This window comes from Acinonyx jubatus, chromosome D4 (assembly GCF_027475565.1).
Source record: "Acinonyx jubatus isolate Ajub_Pintada_27869175 chromosome D4, VMU_Ajub_asm_v1.0, whole genome shotgun sequence".
In the NCBI taxonomy this organism is placed as follows: domain Eukaryota; kingdom Metazoa; phylum Chordata; class Mammalia; order Carnivora; family Felidae; genus Acinonyx; species Acinonyx jubatus.
The window spans coordinates 14,029,495-14,049,670 of record NC_069391.1 but is presented as its reverse complement, the minus strand read 5'-3'; the positions used below and the strand labels follow the sequence as shown (position 1 = coordinate 14,049,670).

The window sequence follows — 20,176 nt, the reverse complement described above, 5'->3', positions numbered from 1 at the left end:
GACTTGGATGCTGGTGGGGGGAGGGGGGGGTTCATGCAGAGTGCTGACAAGCTTATCAGAAATGTGTTGTGGGAGTACAGGATGGAAAAAGATATCCCATGCAAATGGTAATCAAAAGAGAGCAAGGGCAGCTATACTTAGACAAAATAGACTAAGTCAAAATTGTCACAAGAGACAAAGAAGGATATTATATAACAATAAATAAAGTCAATCTACAGGAATATATAACAACTAAATATGCATTTAACATCAGAACACCTAAATATATAAAGCAAATATTGACAGAACTAAAGGGAGAAATAGGCAGCAATATAGTAATAGGAGGAGACTTCAGTATCACACTTTCAATAATGGGTAGAACATCCAGACAGAAAATCAATAAGGAAACAGAGGACTTAAACAACACTATAGACCAAATAGACCTAACAAACATATACAGAGCATGCTAACCAACAACAGCAGAATATATATTAATCTCAAAGGCACACAATCCTTCTCCAGAATAGGTCATATGTTAGGTCACAAAATAAGTTTTAACAAATTTAAGAAGACTGAAATTATACCAAGTATCTTTTATGACCACAATGGAATGAAACTAGAAATCAATAACAGAAGGAAAACTGGAAAATTCACAAGTATGTGCAAATTAAACAGCATACTCTTGAACAACCATTAGGTCAAAGAAGAAATCAAAAAGGAAATTAGATAATACTTCAAGAAATAAAAACAAAAATTCAACATGCCAAAACTTATAGGATGCAGCAAAAGCAGTACTAAGAGGGAAGTTCATAGCAATAAATGCCTAATTTAAGAAAGAAGACAGATCTCAAATAAACAACCTAATGTTATACCTCAAAGAACTAGAAAAAGACTAAGCCAAATCCAAAGTCAGTAAAAACAGAAAAAAAAAAGGAAAAAAAAAGGAAAAAAAAAGAAAAGAACAAAGATTACAGCAGAAATAAATGAAATATTAAAAAAAAAATCAATGAAACTAAGACTTGGTATTTTGAAAAGATAAACAAAATTGGCAAACCTTTAGCTAGCCTAACTAAGAAAAAAAGAAGACCCAGATAAGTAAAATCAGAAATGAAAAAGGAGACGTTACAACTAATGCCACACAAATAAAAAGGATCATAAGAGACTACTATGAACAGTTGCATGCTAACAAACTGGATGACTCAGAAGAAATTAAATGGATAAATTCCTAGAAACATAAAACCTACCAAGGTTAAATCATGAATAAACAGAAGGACCAAAAACCCTATAACTAGTACAGATTTTGGGTCAATAATCAAAAACCTCCCTGAAACCAAAAGTCCAGACCAGATGGCTTTACTGGTGAATTCTACCAAACATGTAAAGATAAATTAATTCTAATCCTCAAACTCTTCTCAAAATTAAATAGGAAGGACACTTCCAAACTCATTTAATGAGGCCGAAATTACCATGATACCAAAGACAAAGACACCAACAAGAAAATAAAATTCCTTGATGAATATAAGTACAAAAATCCTCAACAAAATACTAGCAAATAGAATCCAACAGCATAGGAAAAGGCTCAAACACCATGACTAAGTGGGATTTATACCTGGGATGTAAGGGTGGTTCAACATATGAAAATCAATTAATGTGATGCACAGTGATGCACCACATTAACAAATAAAGAAATAAAAGCTACACAATTGTCTCAATAGATACAGAAAAAGCATTTGACAAAATTCATCATTCTTTCATGATAAAAAAGTCTCAACAAACTGGGAATAGAAGGAAAGTACCTGAACATAATAAGGGCCATATATAAAAAGCCCACAGGTAACATCATACTAACATCATACTAAATGGTAAAAAACTGAAAAGGGGGCGCCTGGGTGGCTCAGTCGGTTGAGTGTCTGACTTTGGCTCAGGTCATGATCTCACAGCTCATGACTTCGAGCCCCTTGTCGGGCTCTGTGCCGACAGCTCAGAGCCTGGAGCCTGCTTTGGATTCTGTGTTTCCTTCTCTCTCTGCCCCTAACCCACTCGCGTTCTGTCTCTGTCTCTTTCAAAAATAAATAAACATTAAAAAAAAAAAAAGAAAAAACTTAAAAGCATTTCCTTTAAGATCAGGAACAAGATAATGAGTCCTACTCTCCATCATTTCTATTTAACATACTGCTGGAAGTTCTAGCCAGAGTGATTAGGCAAGAAAAAAAAAAAAAAGGCATTCAAACCAGAAAGGAAGAAGTAAAATTGTCCTTGTTTGCAAATAAAATGGTTATATATATAGAAAAAAAAACTGCATAAAAAACTATTGCACTAATAAACTTATTCAGTAAAGTTGCAGGATAAAAAAAAATCTACATAATCAGTGGTGTTTCTATACAGTAACAATGAACTATCCAAAGATGAAATTATGAAAACAATTTAATTTACAATAGTACCTCTCCATAAAAACCTTAAGAATAAACCTAGTTAAGGAGGTGAAATATGTGCTTGCTGAAAGCTACAAATACTGATGAAAGAAATGAAAGAAGACACAAACAAGTGGAAAGACATCCCATGTTCACAGACTAGAAGACTTAATATTGTTAAAATGTTTGTACTACCAAAAATGATCTACAGATTAGATGCAATCTATCAAAATCCCAATGGCATTTTTTTCATAGAAACAGAAAAAGCAATTCTATAGTTCATATGGAAGCACAAAAGACCATGAATAGCCAAATCAATCCTGAGAAAGAAGAATAAAGCTGGAGGTATCACACTTTCTGATTTCAAGCGATATTACAAAGCTACAGTAATCAAACAGTATGATCCCAATATAAAGACAGACATGCAGACCAATGGAACAGAATAGAGAGCCCAAAACCAAATTCATGCATATATGGCCAACTGATGTTCAATAAGAGTTCCAAGAGTACACAATGGAGAAAGGAAGTTCTCTAACAAATGGTGTTGGGGAAATAGGATGCCCACACGCAAAAAAATAAAATTGGGCCCTTGTTTTATACCATATACAAAAATCAACTCAAAATGAATACAGATGTAAATGTAAGATTTACAACCCCCAAATTCCTAGAAGAAAACATACGGGAAAAGCTTCATGACATTGGTTATAACAATGATTTCATGGATATGATATCAAAAGCACAGCAACACCATTTGCAATGACATGCAAGGAGCTAGAGTGTATTATGCTAAGTGAAATAGTCAGAGAAAGACAAATACCATATGATTTCACTCATATGTGGAATTTAAGAAACAAAATAGATGAACATTTGGGAGGGGGGCAAGAAAGAGAGAGAGGGAAACAAGTCATAACAGGCTTTTAACAAGAGAGAACAAACAGGGTTGATGGAGGGAGGTGGGTAGAAGATGGGCTAGATGGGTGATGGGTATTGAGGGCTTGTTATGATGAACACTGGGTGTTGTATGTAAGTGATGAATCACTGGATTCTACTGCTGAAACCAGTATTGCACTGTATGTTAACTAGAATTTAAATAAAAATTTGAAGAAAAAAAATATTTCTGAGGAGCTACAAAATAAAAATAAAACAACAAAAGAACAGCAACAGAAATGATAAACAAGTAGAATTGCATCAAACTAAAAAGCACAGCAAAGGAAGCAACTAACAGTGAACAGACAACCTAGGAAAGGGAAGAAAATATTTGCAAACTATATATGTGATAAAAGGTTAATCTCCAAAATACATAAAGAACTCCTAGAACTCAATAGCAAAAAACCTAATAACCCAATTGAAAAGTGGGTTAAGGACTCAAATAGACATTTCTCCAAAGAAGATACACAAATGGCCAACAGGTATATGAAAAAATACTCAATGTTACTAATCAGAGAAATGCAAATCAAAACCACAATGAGAAATCACATCTGTCAAACTGGGTATGATGAAAAAAAAAAAGATAAATGTTGGCAAGAATATGGAGAAACTTGAACCCTTACACACTGTTGGTGGGAATGCAAAGTAAGGCAGTGAAAAACAGTATAGAAGTTCTTCAAAAAATAAAAATAGAACTACCATATGATCCAGCAATCCCACTTCTAGATACTTATCTAAGAAGAACTGAAATCAGGATCTCAAAGAGATGCTAGCACTCCTGTGTTCATTGTAACACCCATTCACAAAAGCCAAGGTACAGAAACAACTTACATGTCCATTAACAGAGGAATGAATAAAGAGTGTGTATGTATAGTATTCCATTGTGTGTATGTATATATACACACACATTATATATATATATATATATATATACACACACACACAACATATATGTGTGCATATGTATACATGTAATACTATTTAGCCTTAAAAGAGAAGAAAATTCTGCAATATGCACTAACATGGATGAACCTTGAAGATATTAAGCTAAATGAAATAAGCCAGTCACAGAAAGGCAACCAGCATGGTTCCACTTATATGAGCTATCTAAAATAGCCACGTTCATAGAATCAAAGAGTGGAATGGTGGTTGCCAAGTGCTGGGGGAGGAGACAATAGGGAGTCACTAATCAAAAGGAATAAAGTTTCAGTTAAGCAAGACAAATAAGCTCTAGAGATCTGCTGTACAACACTGTACCTATAGTCAACAGTGATGTATTTAACACCTCACTTAATTTGTTAGTAGGGTAGATCTCATGTTCGGAGTTTTACCACAATAATATCATTTTTTTTTTTTTTTAGTTAAAAAAATTACGCAGTGGAATAGGGAGGATTTGGAGGGAGAATTAGTATGGGTCCAGGAAAAGAGGTGTATTTTCATAACAAGAATATTCAGGTTAGTTGGCTGAAAACAGTTAATTACCATCTTGTTGGGAGTCATCTCCATTTGCATTGGTGAGGACAGTGAGTCCTGCTAAGTCAAACACTTCAGCATTATTCCTGCCACCACTTCCTCCACAGTCCTGGCCACTTTTATCAAAAGATTGCGGTACCTGTTGAGAAAGGAAATCATTCCCCACCCCCCAAGAAAAACAGTTAGTGGCCATTATGAGGAATTCTTGAATTGGGGATAATGTTAGTTGTAAGTCTCTCACTTACTAAATGTTAAAATCTAGTTCCCTGGTTTTCCCAAACCCTACTGCATTTCACTGGGTTTCACTTCTTGAATATACACTATCAAAATTCATTCAATATAACTTTGATATGGAAGTTCTTAGGAAACAGCTTACATTCTCCCTTCTTAGAGCTTTGTACAGTACATTGAATTAATAAAACATCCTTTGCATAAATGTATGAGTGAATGAATGAGTAAACAAAACATTCACTACCTCTCATGGTCCTTTTCTAGCTCTAAATTTTGAGGGGGATCAGACCCCAGGTTTTGTTGCTCTACCCAAGATAGGGCAGAGCATTAAAATCGGTTAGGGATACCCAACGAATTATTTTTGATGACGAGGGTTGGCTCCTCTAAAGAGTTTGTGACCATGACCCAAGTGGCCCCTGAGAGTGGCTGGGGAAGGGGCAGGAGCAGACAAAACAACTATTCATGGCCACAGTGTTCATGTGTAGCCACATAGTCTCCCCCCACCCCCTGTTTTTCTGCTCCCCTCTCCATACCTCTTCATTGACTTTAACATATTCAACTCACCAAAACCCCAGCATTTTTATTCATATCCCTGCCCTGGAGTAAGAAATTTAATTTTATAGATTTGCTTAAAAGGTATCCACACACACATGCTGCTCTCGGAGAGTCAATAATGTTATTTTTAAAAAATGGTTTAGTAAACAAGATGATGTCATCAGTCTCTGAAAGGAAGCTAGTTTGGAATTGATTGCATCTGAAGGTTTCTGAATGTGGATCTAATTACATTTTAGTTTATTCCCAGAGAAAACTGCATTTTAGCATTTAACTGAAGATATTCCCAAATAAAGTGTGTTCATATAAAACAAAATAAATTGGAGAGTAAGTTAAATGGATAATTATCCTTTATATGTCTACAAGGATAACCAAAATGGGTAACTCAGATCAAACAAGTTCACTCGATTATATCCTGTGCTGGGATTCTACTCAGGTCACAAGAAACCTAATCTGTGACTTAGTTTTCCTCATTCATAACACAGGAACTCCACTAATAAGGACTCAATACATTTTAAATATCTTTATTGTTGGTTTTTATCTCATAGGATTGTTGTAAATATTCAATGGTATAATAAATTAAAAGGTCTTACAATAATACTCAGCATATAGTGTTCAATGAATGTTAGCTGCTGGTATTACTAACCTTAAATTTAGCTGAGAAGATAGACATTGGTGCAACCATATCTTTTTCCTTTATTTTTTTCCCATGAGTGACCCACAGAACAACGAGAGAACCATGGTGGCCACCTGGCCCCGAGCCATGTAGTAACATGTAACGACATGTAACGACAGGAATGACAGCATTTATTCTACTTAACTCTTTCCATGTTATTTTTGCTTCTTTCTTGGATGCTATTTATAGCACGGCTCACTGATGATAACGCTACCCACGATTCTGACTGAGTTTCCATAGTGAGAGATACAGTTTCGCCTGGAGAATATATATCTTTATTTGGAGACAGATAGATCTAAAATGAATTGAAAAAAAAAAAGTATCTCAAGGTGAAATTAAACAGTTACTCAGGATGACCTCAGGCTAGGGAGAGTATCTGTGGCTCACCTGAAGCTGGTTTCTACATTTTTCTTCAATATTTAGACAGACTGAGTCAGATACTAATTCTGTTATCTGCTGTCCTGTGACAATGTAATATACCAGGAGACGGGCTGTAGGAACCATGTGCTGAGTCACAGAAAGGTTTAAAAGCTGGTAAGATGAACCTGGGAGTTTCTTCTCTGTGCCAAAGTGTATGATTTTGCCCTTAGATGAAATCTAAAAATACATAACAACAAACATCTATCAAAGTGGGCTTAAAGTTGGACTAGTAATTAGGCAGTGATTAAAAAAAAAAAAAAGAATTACTATCCCTTGGGCATCTACTATGCATTAGGTATATATAGATGGACATATTTAATCCTCACAATTGTATGTTGTGATTTTATTTATTAGCCCATTTAGAAGTTGTAGAAATTGAAGCTCAGAGATGTAAACTGCCCCATTATCTTAAAAGGTTCCTCTCTCAGAATTGATAAGGTTATTGCTTACTCCAACAAATGGCTTAGTAAACAAGATGATGTTATCAGTCACTGAAAATAAGATAGGTTGGAACTATTTGCTTCTAAAGGTTTGTTTTTGAACATGGATTTATCCAGGAAGTGAACTCTGATCTTCCTGACTCAAAGCCCATGTCTTTTTCAATATATCATGCCGCCATCCTTGTTAGTTTGTATTTTAAACAGCAGTGAGCAATGCCTGGAATCATTATATCTGTTCTTGAGCACAGGACTTAAAGTCTTCCCTTTGTAAATAGGGCATGTTCTTAAGGAATGTTAGCAAGGCCTAGCAATCTAAAACGTGGTAATGCTCTGGTTGGTCATGAAACATTGCTGAGGTCACTGACTAGTCTGGGGACTGAATGAAGGCTGTGATCAACTCTTGGCATCATGCTGTGCAGAGAATATCAGTCCAAGATTCAGAAGACCTTGAACAAAATCCTAAACATACCACTAAAAACTTGTGGAAATGGCAGGTCATTTGACCTCTCCGATTGGTTCCATTGTCCACCAAGCTCAAAGAAGTGTTGTGAGCTCTGTTATGAGGATGTTTGTGAACGTACTTTACAGATTATAAAGTGCTATGTGGGTTCATCCATTCATTCACTAAATATCAATTGGGTACTACTTTGTGTCACGTAAGAAATCATTTAAAGGATTATTTGCATAAGTAAAGAAAATGTTGCAAGCAGGGGTCTAGGTGAATGTAAGATATTATTGAGCTTACCAAGTAATTGTAGTGTGTAATCTTGTCAACATATGGACTTTCAGGGGTAATAGTTATGCTCAGATGTTCTCCCACAAGCAAACTCTTGTGACTGTCTGTCCAGCTAAGGGAAAGGAAACTTTGGCTATGTGATGAGTAGGCCACAGCTTGATAGTCATTGCTGGCCTGATATTCTTCTGGAATGTCTGGATCATCAGTTCTGACCTAAAAAGACAGTGTCAAAAAAAGTACAACACTGAGGCTTAACGTGATGATGATGATGAAGATGGTAAATGTTAACACTTTTCTAGTACCCATTTACTGTCAGGTCTGGCTTTTAGCGCTTGACATGTGGGAATGTATCCATACACCTTATACATCTCTCAAGTTTCACAACATCTTATGAAAAGGCAAATTAGTATTCTACTGCCTTAACATCATGGTAAGCCACATTATCAAGAGATTACAGAAAAGGATGTTGATTTTAAAAATAATAAAGTTAACTATGAAAATCTAGGCTATTGTAGAAGAGTGCAGTGAAGTCAAAGAAAAGATCTTAGATCTAAAGTTGGCTCTCTTTCTTAAATGACATGCCAGCTTACTGACTCATTTCCTTCTGCCACAGGTTGGCAGGAACTAGGAATTTGGAGAGGGGGAAAATATGGGAAGGGATGTAGCAATAATTCTTTTTATAAAATTTTTTAATATTTATTTTTGAGAGAGAGAGAGAGTGAGTGTGTGAGTGCAAGTGAGTTGGGGAGGGGCAGAGAGAGAGGGAGACACAGAATCTGAAGCAGGCTCCAGGCTCTGAGTTGTCATCACAGAGCCGGACATGGGGCCCGAACCCATGAACCGTGAGATCAATAATTCTTAAAAGCTAATAGAGATATAGAAATGGTGGTGAATAATCTCAATTCTTAGGAGAGTAAACAAGATCTGTTCTTGAGGGTAAAGTTCAGGGTCACAGGGCACTCTTATAAATATATGTGCCGTGCTGTGCCAGTTCTTGAACAAGAGATTACAACCACTTATGTTTTCCATGAAGCTGAAGAATTAGATGTCATTTGCTGGGGAAGGTAATTTGATAACACGTGTAAAGGAAAAATGGTTCATGCTATTAGAGGAAAGGGAGACTATACATTTGGCCCTTGTTTAGGTTTGGAAATAGATATACATTCAGCCAATCAATGTTTAGTGGTCCCTAACATGTGTCAGGAACTATGCTAGTTGTTGGGGACACAACGGTGAACAATATAGACATAGCTCTTGCCCTTAAGGAATTTGAAAACTTGAGGCTTTCAGAGAGTAAAGGATACCTACCCTGATTAGCACAGGGTACTTAGAGAAGGCTTCTTGCAGGACACGATTTAAAAGCTGACCCCCAAATAAGCAGGAGCAAGGGAATCAGAGAAATGGGGTTGGACAGTCCAGGTAGGGTTACAAAGGCCTTGTGGCAACAGAGCACTGGGTGTTAGGGAGCTGCAAACTTTCCAGTGAAGCTGGAGTTTGAGGAGCCATAGGAACAGTGGCAAGCAATGAGTTTGGAGAAGGGAGCAAGGATAAGGTCAATTGAGGTCCTATTTGTGTCTCAGAAAGATCACTCCACCCCCTTTGCCTCAGTAAGGAGAGTGGGAGGAGAGTGAGGAACTGGTTTGCTGTGGGGCCATTCTCTGAACAGGGCACTGGGAGGAGGTCTCGGTTTGAGGTTGGTAGTGGTCCTCAGTTTTAGACAAAGCAATGTTTAGCTTCTTTGAAATATCCAAGAAAAAAGTATGGTGAAAATGGTGTCTGTAGGAATCTTGTAGGATGAGTCTTCAGCACAAGGTATGAGAGCAGATGGAATGACAGAGGAAATATGTCAAATAAAAAATGTGTCACATAAGAAGAAAGGAAGCTCTGAATAGAACCCTAAGGTTCCACTTAGAGGGCAAACTAAGGATTATTAGTCCAAAATGGAGGCTATAAAGAAGGAAGCAAAGAAGAAAGATAAGAAAGAAGAAAATGTGGCATCACAGAGGCCATAACATTGTTTAAAGAAAAAGACAATTGTCAATCATACCAAATGTCTTAGAGATGGAAGAAAGACAAGAACTAAAGACTATCCAGTGGTCATAGCAAATGGCTGATGGATATCTTTGGTGAGAGCAGTTTCAATGATATGGTGGGGGCAGAAGCCAGATCTCAGCAGCCTGAGGAGGTATGGAACGGGGAGAAGAATGTAGGCTGTTCTTTAGCAGAATTAGCATGGGAACTGAGGGAGAGATGATAGCTGGAAATACTGGACAAGAGAAGACTGTATTCTTGTATCCTCCTGGCAATTCTTTTTCTAAACTTTCTAGATTTGAGTAGTATTTTGTTTAGCATAAGAAAAAACTATTTCCTAATTACAAAATTGACAGATTCACACCCTTTATGGAATGTTCAGTACACTACATGTTATTGCCTGTGCCTATAAGTCAAATGTCTGAGTTGTTCACTAGATTTATGCATAAAATCTCACGTATCTTTCCTGTATACTCACTATGACACAGACTGAGGCGACATTTGAAAATACAACAAATGAGAATTCGGCTCACATTAAACTCCAGCGTTGTCACATCAGAGGCAACGTTAACCACAAATGAAGCTACTCCATCATTGTAATTTGTTGTGCTTTTTATTGGATCCAGTTCTCTCTTCTCCTGAGTTTTACCAACTGTTTTTGCTTTCAAGATTACCGCAATCCCTCCTACGAAATGGGTAGAGGCATCCTTCACCTGTACCTGTTGACCAAATCCATTTCATTGGTTGACATTGATTCTTTACCAAAAGAAAACCCCTAAAATAATCCCCTCCTTCAGTCCCAAGCACAAATTTGTTAGGATTTAATTCAGCAAATGTGGTTCTCTTAAGGTCATGTTTTAACCACTCCAGGCATATATGATATGAATTACATTCAATCAGTGTACAGTTATTGAACATTTAATAAGAACAGAGCGCTTCTCCATGTGCCCCATAAGCCATGGGTTGGAAGAAATTATTACCACGTCTGGATCAAGACCATTGTTTTCCTCACAGCATTCGTCATTGCCTTGTCTATTCCTCAACCTCTATTCATGTGTCTGTACTGAAGGTCACAGAGAAGCAAGATCTATCAGACACCCTTTTCCTCTGTCCTCCCACAGACCATAAAATCCACCATATTAGATTTTCTAATCATCTAACCTTGATGCAGTATTGAATTCCAGGCTTCAGGAAAAGAGGAGTAGCAACCAAATCCAGTGTGTAAGGTAAGAGGACGTATTTGATATCAGTCACTTTGGTTTCTTGGAAGAATGTACCTAAGGTAATAAAATGTGTCACTTAGAATTTGGCAAGTTCTACATTGTAGTACATAGACCTGCACGGGTACCCACTCCATCCCTCTGCATTTCTTTATTTGGATAAGGACAAGCTATCCATTCATTCTTTGGTCATTTCACACAGTTATTAACCCAAGTCTCGATGATTGTTATGGTCGCCCTAGAAGAACCTGGCCACTCCATGACCAGTAAAGCACAGTTTGCAGGAGGTTGGGAAGACGCCCATTCACCAGTTTCAGATAGTGTTCTCCTGTTCCAGACCACTTGTCAGATTATTTATCCCGTTTTTAACTTAAAATAACTGAGCAGGGCCTCATGCCCTCAAGGAGTCAATAATCCTGTTAGAAGAGGCACTCACATGTAAAGTGGATGGTTCTCATTTCCAAGGCAACATCCAAACAAATACCAGGTAGTATGGTATAAGATATGTGTAAAATGTTTAAGAATAGGTAAGCAAGCACACAAATGACTCAGGGATGCTTTCATAATGTGAATAATTGTTGCAAGTAAAATTTTCTGGTACCATCATTCTATTCTTTTTGAAACATAAAAGTCTATCCTTAGCATGTGGGAGTACGGCGTCATCACTTTCATGAGCATTTCCCTTGCACAGAGCTGGTGGACATGTATTTTGGTGGAGCTCATCTGGCAAAGGCACTTCCCCAAAATGCACCAGTAATAAGCTGCAGATTTCTATTCAAACTTTGTAACAAGAACTGTGAGAAATGAATTTGATAGATGAGTTTAAGAACTCACCTGTACTTTCTTGTACTTCCACAAAAATATTAAGATACTTGTTACTTAAATCTTCTAGACTTTTATATGACAGTTTCTTAATTGCCCTTGAAGTATTAAAATTAATTTGTGCAACTCCATCAATCAGCTGATTTTTTAGGGGGAACAAAAAGGTAGAAGTTATAATATTAGAGAAGAATTCATTGAGAGGGAATAACAAATTCTTTTACCAGCCTGCAAAATCTTCACCTGACAATGACATTGCAGTTACAACTTGTGGTAATACAAAGTATAAGCTTGATTCTACACTTATAACTGATTAATATTCAGGTCATTTCTTTCAAGCCTGAAGCTTCAGGCCATATTGCAGGATCAGAGATGGAACATCTCTGATTCGACATCACGTCTCATCCTATTCAGAATCTGAGGCTAGAATTTGGGTACTACTGTCTATCTGATGGAACCTTCTCCAGATTGAAGACAAATATCTCTGTAGCTTATCTGCTTTCACCAGTGGAACTTCTCAAAGCCCGAAGTTCTATTGGTTTTGTTTTGTTCTCTTCTGTTTAATTCCGTGGACTCTTGGGGGTGAAAGCCCACTTTCGGTCTCCATGTGCTGGTGAACTGCCTCAGTTCTCCATGACTGTGAACGTAGCTCAATCTCTCTTTACCTCTGTCTTCTGTGTTGCTTCATGCATCATTTCTTTTCCACTCCCATGTAAATCTTCTCTTATCCCAAAAAAGACAGAAACTTTAGCCTCTGTTACATTCTCACTATAAGAATATCTGTCAAAACGGAATATAATTAATTGCTTTTTGATAAAGCAGTTATAGTAATGACATACAGATAAAATGCGAAATTTGCTTTGTACTCTTGAACTGTGTACACAGTAGTACATCTCATTGTTACACTCTGCAGGTGCAGGGGAAAGTAAGTGTTTTTATTTCTATTGACAGATGATGAAATTGGTTCCCAGGGGGATAAAACAAACTTGCTCAACTTCCCACGGTTTTAAATTCACAGCAAGTTCATGGAGAAGTGAGCTTAGGACCCAGGTCTCTTTGTAAAGAGCCACCTTCTTCCATGACTGTGGCATGGTGTGGCAACAACAGGGAGCCACTCCCCAGTGCTCCTTTTAGCCAAAGGGGCAACATCACATCCAACCTGGAGACGTGTCATTTTCAGTTTAGCCCAATATTTGCCTTTGAGTCCATGGAAAACACAAACTTTCCCTATTTAAATATAAAACAGGCAAGTCTGTGTTCTCATTAGCTCATCTGCCAAGTATGACTTCTGAGCATTTTCAATCTGTTCTAGAACTGCTTTTGATAATTAAGTTGTATGATCAATTAATATTAATGAGGTCATGAATATAAAGAACTGAATGGTTTTTATATCATATTTTTAATACCTAACCAGTTACAGTCACCCGAATAGTCACCATAACTTCAATCTTTAGGGTTCTTTGCTTACAAGAATGTAGAATAACTACAAGACTGAACTCAGCCAATATACTTCAGGCAATTCTCCTTGAATCCACTTCCCACAGCTATTAGATATTATTAATTACAGTATTTTTTACATTGAACCTCAAAGTCTTTTTCAAGCAAGCAGGCAAGCACTACTAATCAGTCAATTTTGACTCTTGAAATTAAAGCTGTTTCACATTCAGGGGCTACATTAATCTGAAAATAGTTATTTTCTTACCTAGCTTTTATAGTAATCTTGAAGTCCTCAAAATTTTTATGGCTAATGAAGTAATTTTCTGGTTCTACTAAGATAAAGAAGTGTGGTTTCACTGAATGTAAATCTAGGCAAAAAAAAAAAAAGATACACACTTTATGTTTCAAACAAGAAACTTTTCAGTACGATGGGACTTAACAGTATCAGTCACACAGCCATCCTTCTTTATGACAATCATCAAGCTTCTGAAGCTTCTTTATCCTCAAATCAGGGATCAATCTCATCTTTCTGCTCTAGCAGTGATGCCCTTATTAAAGCACATGTGTTGCTATCAAAGTATGAGCTCCATGAAGACAAGCCCTGATCTTGTTAACCTGTATAAACCTTTGCCCCAAGTGCCTTTCATATAGGGTTTGATAAATGTTTATTAAATTGGAAATTCTTTGCTCCTTTAGCATCTAGTGTTTGACTCTTCTTTTCTATTCAGTGTCCAAAATGTAAGTGTAAATCTTCAACTCTCAGGAAAGGCATCTTCTAGTTATTAGCTTTAGAAAATAACTTTCTTACAAAAATGAGAATTAGAACAAAGGGAAGTTTTAGACTGTGCAGCTCTTTGAGGCTATAACTCACAAAGAATCCTTTTTGACTGCTTACAGGACTATGTCTTTCACTTCTGCCCATTCAAGGAGTAACGTTAGGTTTCACAATCCTACTTATGCACTGCTCTGCAGACTGCTTAACCCAAAAGGAGAAGCTGCCTTTCAGAGAGAAGGGAGACTTGGCTCCATGGTGACCAGGACAAATTGGGAGGGGCTGGCTGCAGAAGGGCAAATCAAGTGTCTCACGTTCTGCCTGCCTTTTTTTTGTTGTTGTTGTTAATTTACTTTGAGAGAGACTGAGAGAGCATGCATGAGCAGGAGAAGCTCAGAGAGAGAAGGAGAAAGAATTGCAAGCAGCACGGAGTCTGACACAGGGCTGGAACCCACAAACCATGAGATCATGACCTGAGCCAAGGTCAAGAGTGGGAAGGTCAACCAACTGACCCACCCAGGCTCCCACTGGCTGCTTTTTTGTGTCAGAGAAAAATGCCCTCTGGTAGTGAAAAGATAGAGCAAGGACTTTGTAAATATGAACAGCGTCTAAGAGTGTCAACAAAGCAACTCTAAAATTCAGTTTAATTGCTTCAGAGGATATTCTGTTGCTGTGGTTTTAGCATGTTTAATAATTCAAATTTTTACATGGGATTTTTACATGGGATTCTTCTCTCCTAATTATAAATACCTTTCTGTCTCCTCATCAACCTGGTAAGCAGAGAACATGGTTTAAGTAGTTGAGTAAGAAATTTATAGTCAATGAAACCAACAGTTGTTTTTTTGAAAAAATAAACAACATTGATAAACCTCTAGCCAGGCTTCTCAAAAAGAAAAGGGCGATGACCCAAATAGATAAAATCATGAATGAAAATGGAATTATTACAACCAATCCCTTAGAAATACAAGCAATTATCAGGGAATACTATGAAAAATTATATGCCAACAAACTGGACAACCTGGAAGAAATGGACAAATTCCTAAACACCCACACACTTCCAAAACTCAAACAGGAAGAAATAGAAAGCTTGAACAGACCCATAACCAGTGAAGAAATTGAATCGGTTATCAAAAATCTCCCAACAAATAAGAGTCCAGGACCAGATGGCTTCCCAGGGGAATTCTACCAGACATTTAAAGCAGATATAATACCTATCCTTCTCAAGCTATTCCAAAAAATAGAAAGGGAAGGAAAACTTCCAGACTCATTCTATGAAGCCAGCATTCCTTTGATTCCTAAACCAGACAGAGACCCAGTAAAAAAAGAGAACTACAGGCCAATATCCCTGATGAATATGGATGTAAAAATTCTCAATAAGATACTAGCAAATCGAATTCAACAGCATATAAAAAGAATTATTCACCATGATCAAGTGGGATTCATTCCTGGGCTGCAAAGCTGGTTCAACACTTGCAAATCAATCAATGTGATACATCACATTAATAAAAGAAAAGATAAGAACCATATGATCCTGTAATCAATGCAGAAAAAGCATTTGACAAAATTCAGCATCCTTTCTTAATAAAAACCCTCGAGAAAGTCGGGATAGAAGGAACATACTTAAACATCATAAAAGCCATTTATGAAAAGCCCACAGCTAATATCATCCTCAATGGGGAAAAACTGAGAGCTTTCTCCCTGAAATCAGGAACACGACAGGATGTCCACTCTCACCGCTGTTGTTTAACATAGTGTTGGAAGTTCTAGCATCAGCAATCAGACAACAAAAGGAAATCAAAGGCATCAAAATTGGCAAAGATGAAGCTTTCACTTTTTGCAGATGACATGATATTATACATGGAAAATCTGATAGACTCCACCAAAAGTCTGCTAGAACTGATACATGAATTTAGCAAAGTTACAGGATACAAAATCAATGTACAGAAATCAGTTGCATTCTTATACACTAATAATGAAGCAACAGAAAGACAAATAAAGAAACTGATCCCATTCACAATTGCACCAAGAAGCATAAAATACCCAGGAATAAACCTAACCAAAGATGTAAAAGATTTGTATGCTGAAAACTATAGAAAGCTTATGAAGGAAATTGAAGAAGATATAAAGAAATGGAAAAACATTCCGTGCTCGTGGATTGGAAGAATAAATATTGTTAAAATGTCAATATTACCCAAAGCGATCTACACATTCAATGCAATCCCAATCAAAATTGCACCAGCATTCTTCTCGAAGCTAGAACAAGCAATTCTAAAATTTGTATGGAACCACAAAAGGCCCTGAATAGCCAAAGTAATTTTGAAGAAGACCAAAGCAGGAGGTATCCCAATCCCAGACTTTAGCCTCTACTACAAAGCTGTAATCATCAAGACAGCATGGTATTGGCACAAAAACAGACACATAGACCAATGGAATAGAACAGAAACCCCAAAGCTAGACCCACAAAAATATGGCCAACTAATCTTTGACAAAGCAGGAAAGAATATCCAGTGGAAAAAAGACAGTCTTTTTAACAAATGGTGCTGGGAGAACTGGACAGCAACATGCAGAAAGATGAAACTAGACCACTTTCTTACACCATTCACAAAAATAAACTCAAAATGGATAAAGGACCTGAGTGTGAGACAGGAAACCATCAAAACCCTAGAGGAGAAAGCAGGGAAAAACCTCTCTGACCTCAGCCGCAGCAACTTCTTACTTGACACATCCCCAAAGGCAAGGGAATTAAAAGAAAAATGAACTATTGGGACCTCATGAAAATAAAAAGCTTCTGCCCTGCAAAGGAAACAATCAACAAAATTAAAAGGCAACCAACAGAATGGGAAAAGATATTTGCAAATGACATATCGGACAAAGAGCTAGTATCCAAAATCTATACCCGAATCTATACTCCACACCCGAAAACAAATAATCCAGTGAAGAAATGGGCAGAAAACATGAATAGACACTTCTCTAAAGAAGACATCTGGATGGCCAACAGGCACATGAAAAGATGCTCAACGTCGCTCCTCATCAGGGAAACACAAATCAAAACCACACTCAGATATCACCTCACACCAGTCAGAGTGGCTAAAATGAACAAATCAGGAGACTAAAGATGCTGGAGAGGATGTGGAGAAACGGGAACCCTCTTGCACTGTTGGTGGGAATGCAAATTGGTGCAGCCACTCTGGAAAACAGTGTGGAGGTTCCTCAAAAAATTAAAAATAGACCTACCCCAGCAATAGCACTGCTAGGAATTAACCAAGGGATACAGGAGTACTGATGCATAGGGGCACTTCTACCCCAATGTTTATAGCAGCACTCTCAACAATAGCTAAATTATGGAAAGAGCCTAAGTGTCCATCAACTGATGAATGGATAAAGAAATTGTGGTTTATATACACAATGGAATACTACGTGGCAATGAGAAAGAATGAAATATGGCCTTTTGTAGCAACGTGGATGGAACTGGAGACTGTTACGTTAAGTGAAATAAGTCATACAGAGAAGGACAGATTCCATATGTTTTCACTCTTATGTGGATCCTGAGAAACTTAACAGAAGACCATGGGGGAGGGGAAGGAAAAAAAATGGTTAGAGAGGGAGGGAGCCAAAACATAAGAGACTCCTAAAAACTTAGAACAAACTGAGGGTTTATGGAGGGTGGGAGGGAGGGGTGGGTGGGTGATGGGTATTGAGGAGGGCACCTGTTGGGATGAGTGAGCACTGGGTGTTGTATGGAAACCAATTTGACAATAAATTTCATATTTAAAAAAAAAGAAATTTACATAAGAGCATACAAATTAATAATCTAGCCCCTATGAGAAATGAACAGAAGGAATTATTAACAAGTTAGTTATTAGTACAATTAATATTTTCAAAGTAAGTTATACTTTATTTTTTTTCTAAACATTGTAATTTTCCAAACACAGCATTGATTTTTACGGCTGATGGGAAAGAGCACTGGCTAAGTCGGAGGTGCCATTCTCCTTGTCGGCCTGGACAAAGTGGTTGTGAAACCTAGACCAGTCTTCCCATTTCTCTGGGCCTGACTCTCCTCACCCGGCCTCATTTTCAGACAAGGGGGTCAGACTAGATGATCCCTAAGAGTGTCAGAGAACCATGTTTCTTGCAAGAACATTATCTAATCCTACCTCCTTACAGGACTTGATTCTCTGCAGAATGATGACAAGGGAACAAGGTTCAGAGCATTCAGTGACCGAATTGAGGTGAGCCACACTAAGAGCCCCAGGTCTTTGGCCTTCTGTCCCCCAGTCCACTTCTGTCTACCACTCCTCACTGCTCTGTATTTATTCTTTAATGAGTCTTTAGTCTATGAAATCATTGAGAACAGTTTTCAAAAATACACATTGGAAATCTCAGTAACTTATGAGAAATTACCATGGCTTTTAACTTCAAACATTGCAACTGCTGTTGTTGTGAAGTCCTCTTTGTATTTAGCTTTAATTGTCCATGAACCGTATCTGTGAAAGAAATACATTTAAAACTTTAAGTATCACCAAGTAATGTATCTCTAACTCATCCAATGACTGTTGGTAACATTCAAATGAGCACTTAGTATAGGCCAAACACTGTTTTAAGAGCTTTACATGGATTAACTCATTCAATCCTCAAAAAATACCATAGAACAAGTTATATTATTATCCCCATTTTATCATCAGAGAAATGAGGCTCACAGAGGTGAAGTAACTTACTCAGGGACACAGAGCTAGTAGGTGGTGGGACTGGGATTCAAACTTTGTTACTCTGGCTCCAAAACCCTTGACCACAACTTCATGTTTAGACAACCCTGACAGCAGTTTCAGATTTATGCACCACCTAATTAATATACTATTTTTGAAAGACGTTTTAAAATTATAAACAAAAATATGCATTTTGGGTGGAGTTGTAAATATATTGAAATTTATTTTCATATTACTGACTCACTCTCTAGTATATCATAGTATTTAGCTAGAAAATGTTTTTCATTTAAAGGCATTGTTTTTTCATTTGATGAACCAAGCTTAAAGTTTAAACATATTAATATATGTTACACTATATAACATGCCAGAAAGTCAAGGGTACACTTCTAGGACCATTTGATCAGGTGAAACTTATCAAAATGGTACAAATATATAGTTTTGAAAATTTTACAACTGAGGCCAGAGTGAAATTCCTTTTAGAGGGACAGTGTGGTAGAAGGAAAGAGTACGGATAAACCTGGCCAGAGAGATCTGGGTTCCCATTTCAGGTCCACCATTTAAAGTCGGGTGGTTTTGAACAAGCCTAAACATTTATCTGAGCCTTAATTTCTTTATCTTGAAAATGGCAATAAGAAAGAACTTAGCAGAGTGCTTGGTACACAGTAGAGGATCCATAAATGTCAGTTCTTTTACTGCAGTAAAATACCGCTTTGAGGTGTTACATTTTCAAGACGTTATGCAATGTAACTCTCAAATTGGATCTCAAAATATCTTCCAAGTTCTGGGAATAAATGTCAGAGAAAATTCCAAATCCACTATAGAATATTAAACACATGTTAGTGGACTTCTTCCTTTTGTACATTTTTTTCTTTCTTCTATTGTACTCTCAGCATTTAGGGGGTAGGGTCTGTCTCGCACAGTGTCTACTGCCTGGACTTTGTTGTAAAAGGTGCTCACTGAACTGAATACAGCAGACTAGCTTGGTGCTTACAGCTGGCATTATTACATCAGGCCCCCTGCCTCAATGCACAAGAGCCCAAGCAGGCTCCACCTTCCTTTCTGTTGGAAGGATACTCAATAGTGCCTGATAAGGATAGCCAGAACAAATCTTTGTGTACACCAGCACCTTTCAGTCACATGTAAATGGTTCCATAGACTGTTCAATTACCCCAGACACCTCCACTGCTTTTAAGAGAAACAACTTTACCCCAAAATAAGTTAAAATACTTAGGATTCCATGAAAATCCACTTGTTTTTAAACACATTGCCCTTCACTTTCATGTAAGAAGATACCAAGAAATAAAACACCTTCTCTTATGTCTGTACATAGTGGTCTCAGCAACTACACA

General features: G+C 37.3%; 1 protein-coding gene across 2 annotated transcripts in view; it reads right to left on the bottom strand.

The window, feature by feature from the left end:
* Positions 1 to 20,176, bottom strand: part of LOC106986633 (complement C5-like) — a 41,563-nt gene that overhangs the window by 15,592 nt on the left and 5,795 nt on the right. For both annotated transcript variants that reach the window (XM_015084813.3, XM_053204701.1), the window contains exons 6-15: positions 18,526 to 18,608; positions 13,618 to 13,720; positions 12,581 to 12,695; positions 11,931 to 12,057; positions 11,038 to 11,153; positions 10,410 to 10,595; positions 7,855 to 8,058; positions 6,637 to 6,846; positions 6,395 to 6,544; positions 4,800 to 4,929 (exon numbers count right to left, since the gene is read on the bottom strand). In XM_015084813.3, the coding sequence (XP_014940299.1) occupies positions 4,800 to 4,929; positions 6,395 to 6,544; positions 6,637 to 6,846; positions 7,855 to 8,058; positions 10,410 to 10,595; positions 11,038 to 11,153; positions 11,931 to 12,057; positions 12,581 to 12,695; positions 13,618 to 13,720; positions 18,526 to 18,608 (1,424 nt within the window). The remainder of the gene's footprint in view (positions 1 to 4,799; positions 4,930 to 6,394; positions 6,545 to 6,636; positions 6,847 to 7,854; positions 8,059 to 10,409; positions 10,596 to 11,037; positions 11,154 to 11,930; positions 12,058 to 12,580; positions 12,696 to 13,617; positions 13,721 to 18,525; positions 18,609 to 20,176) is intronic.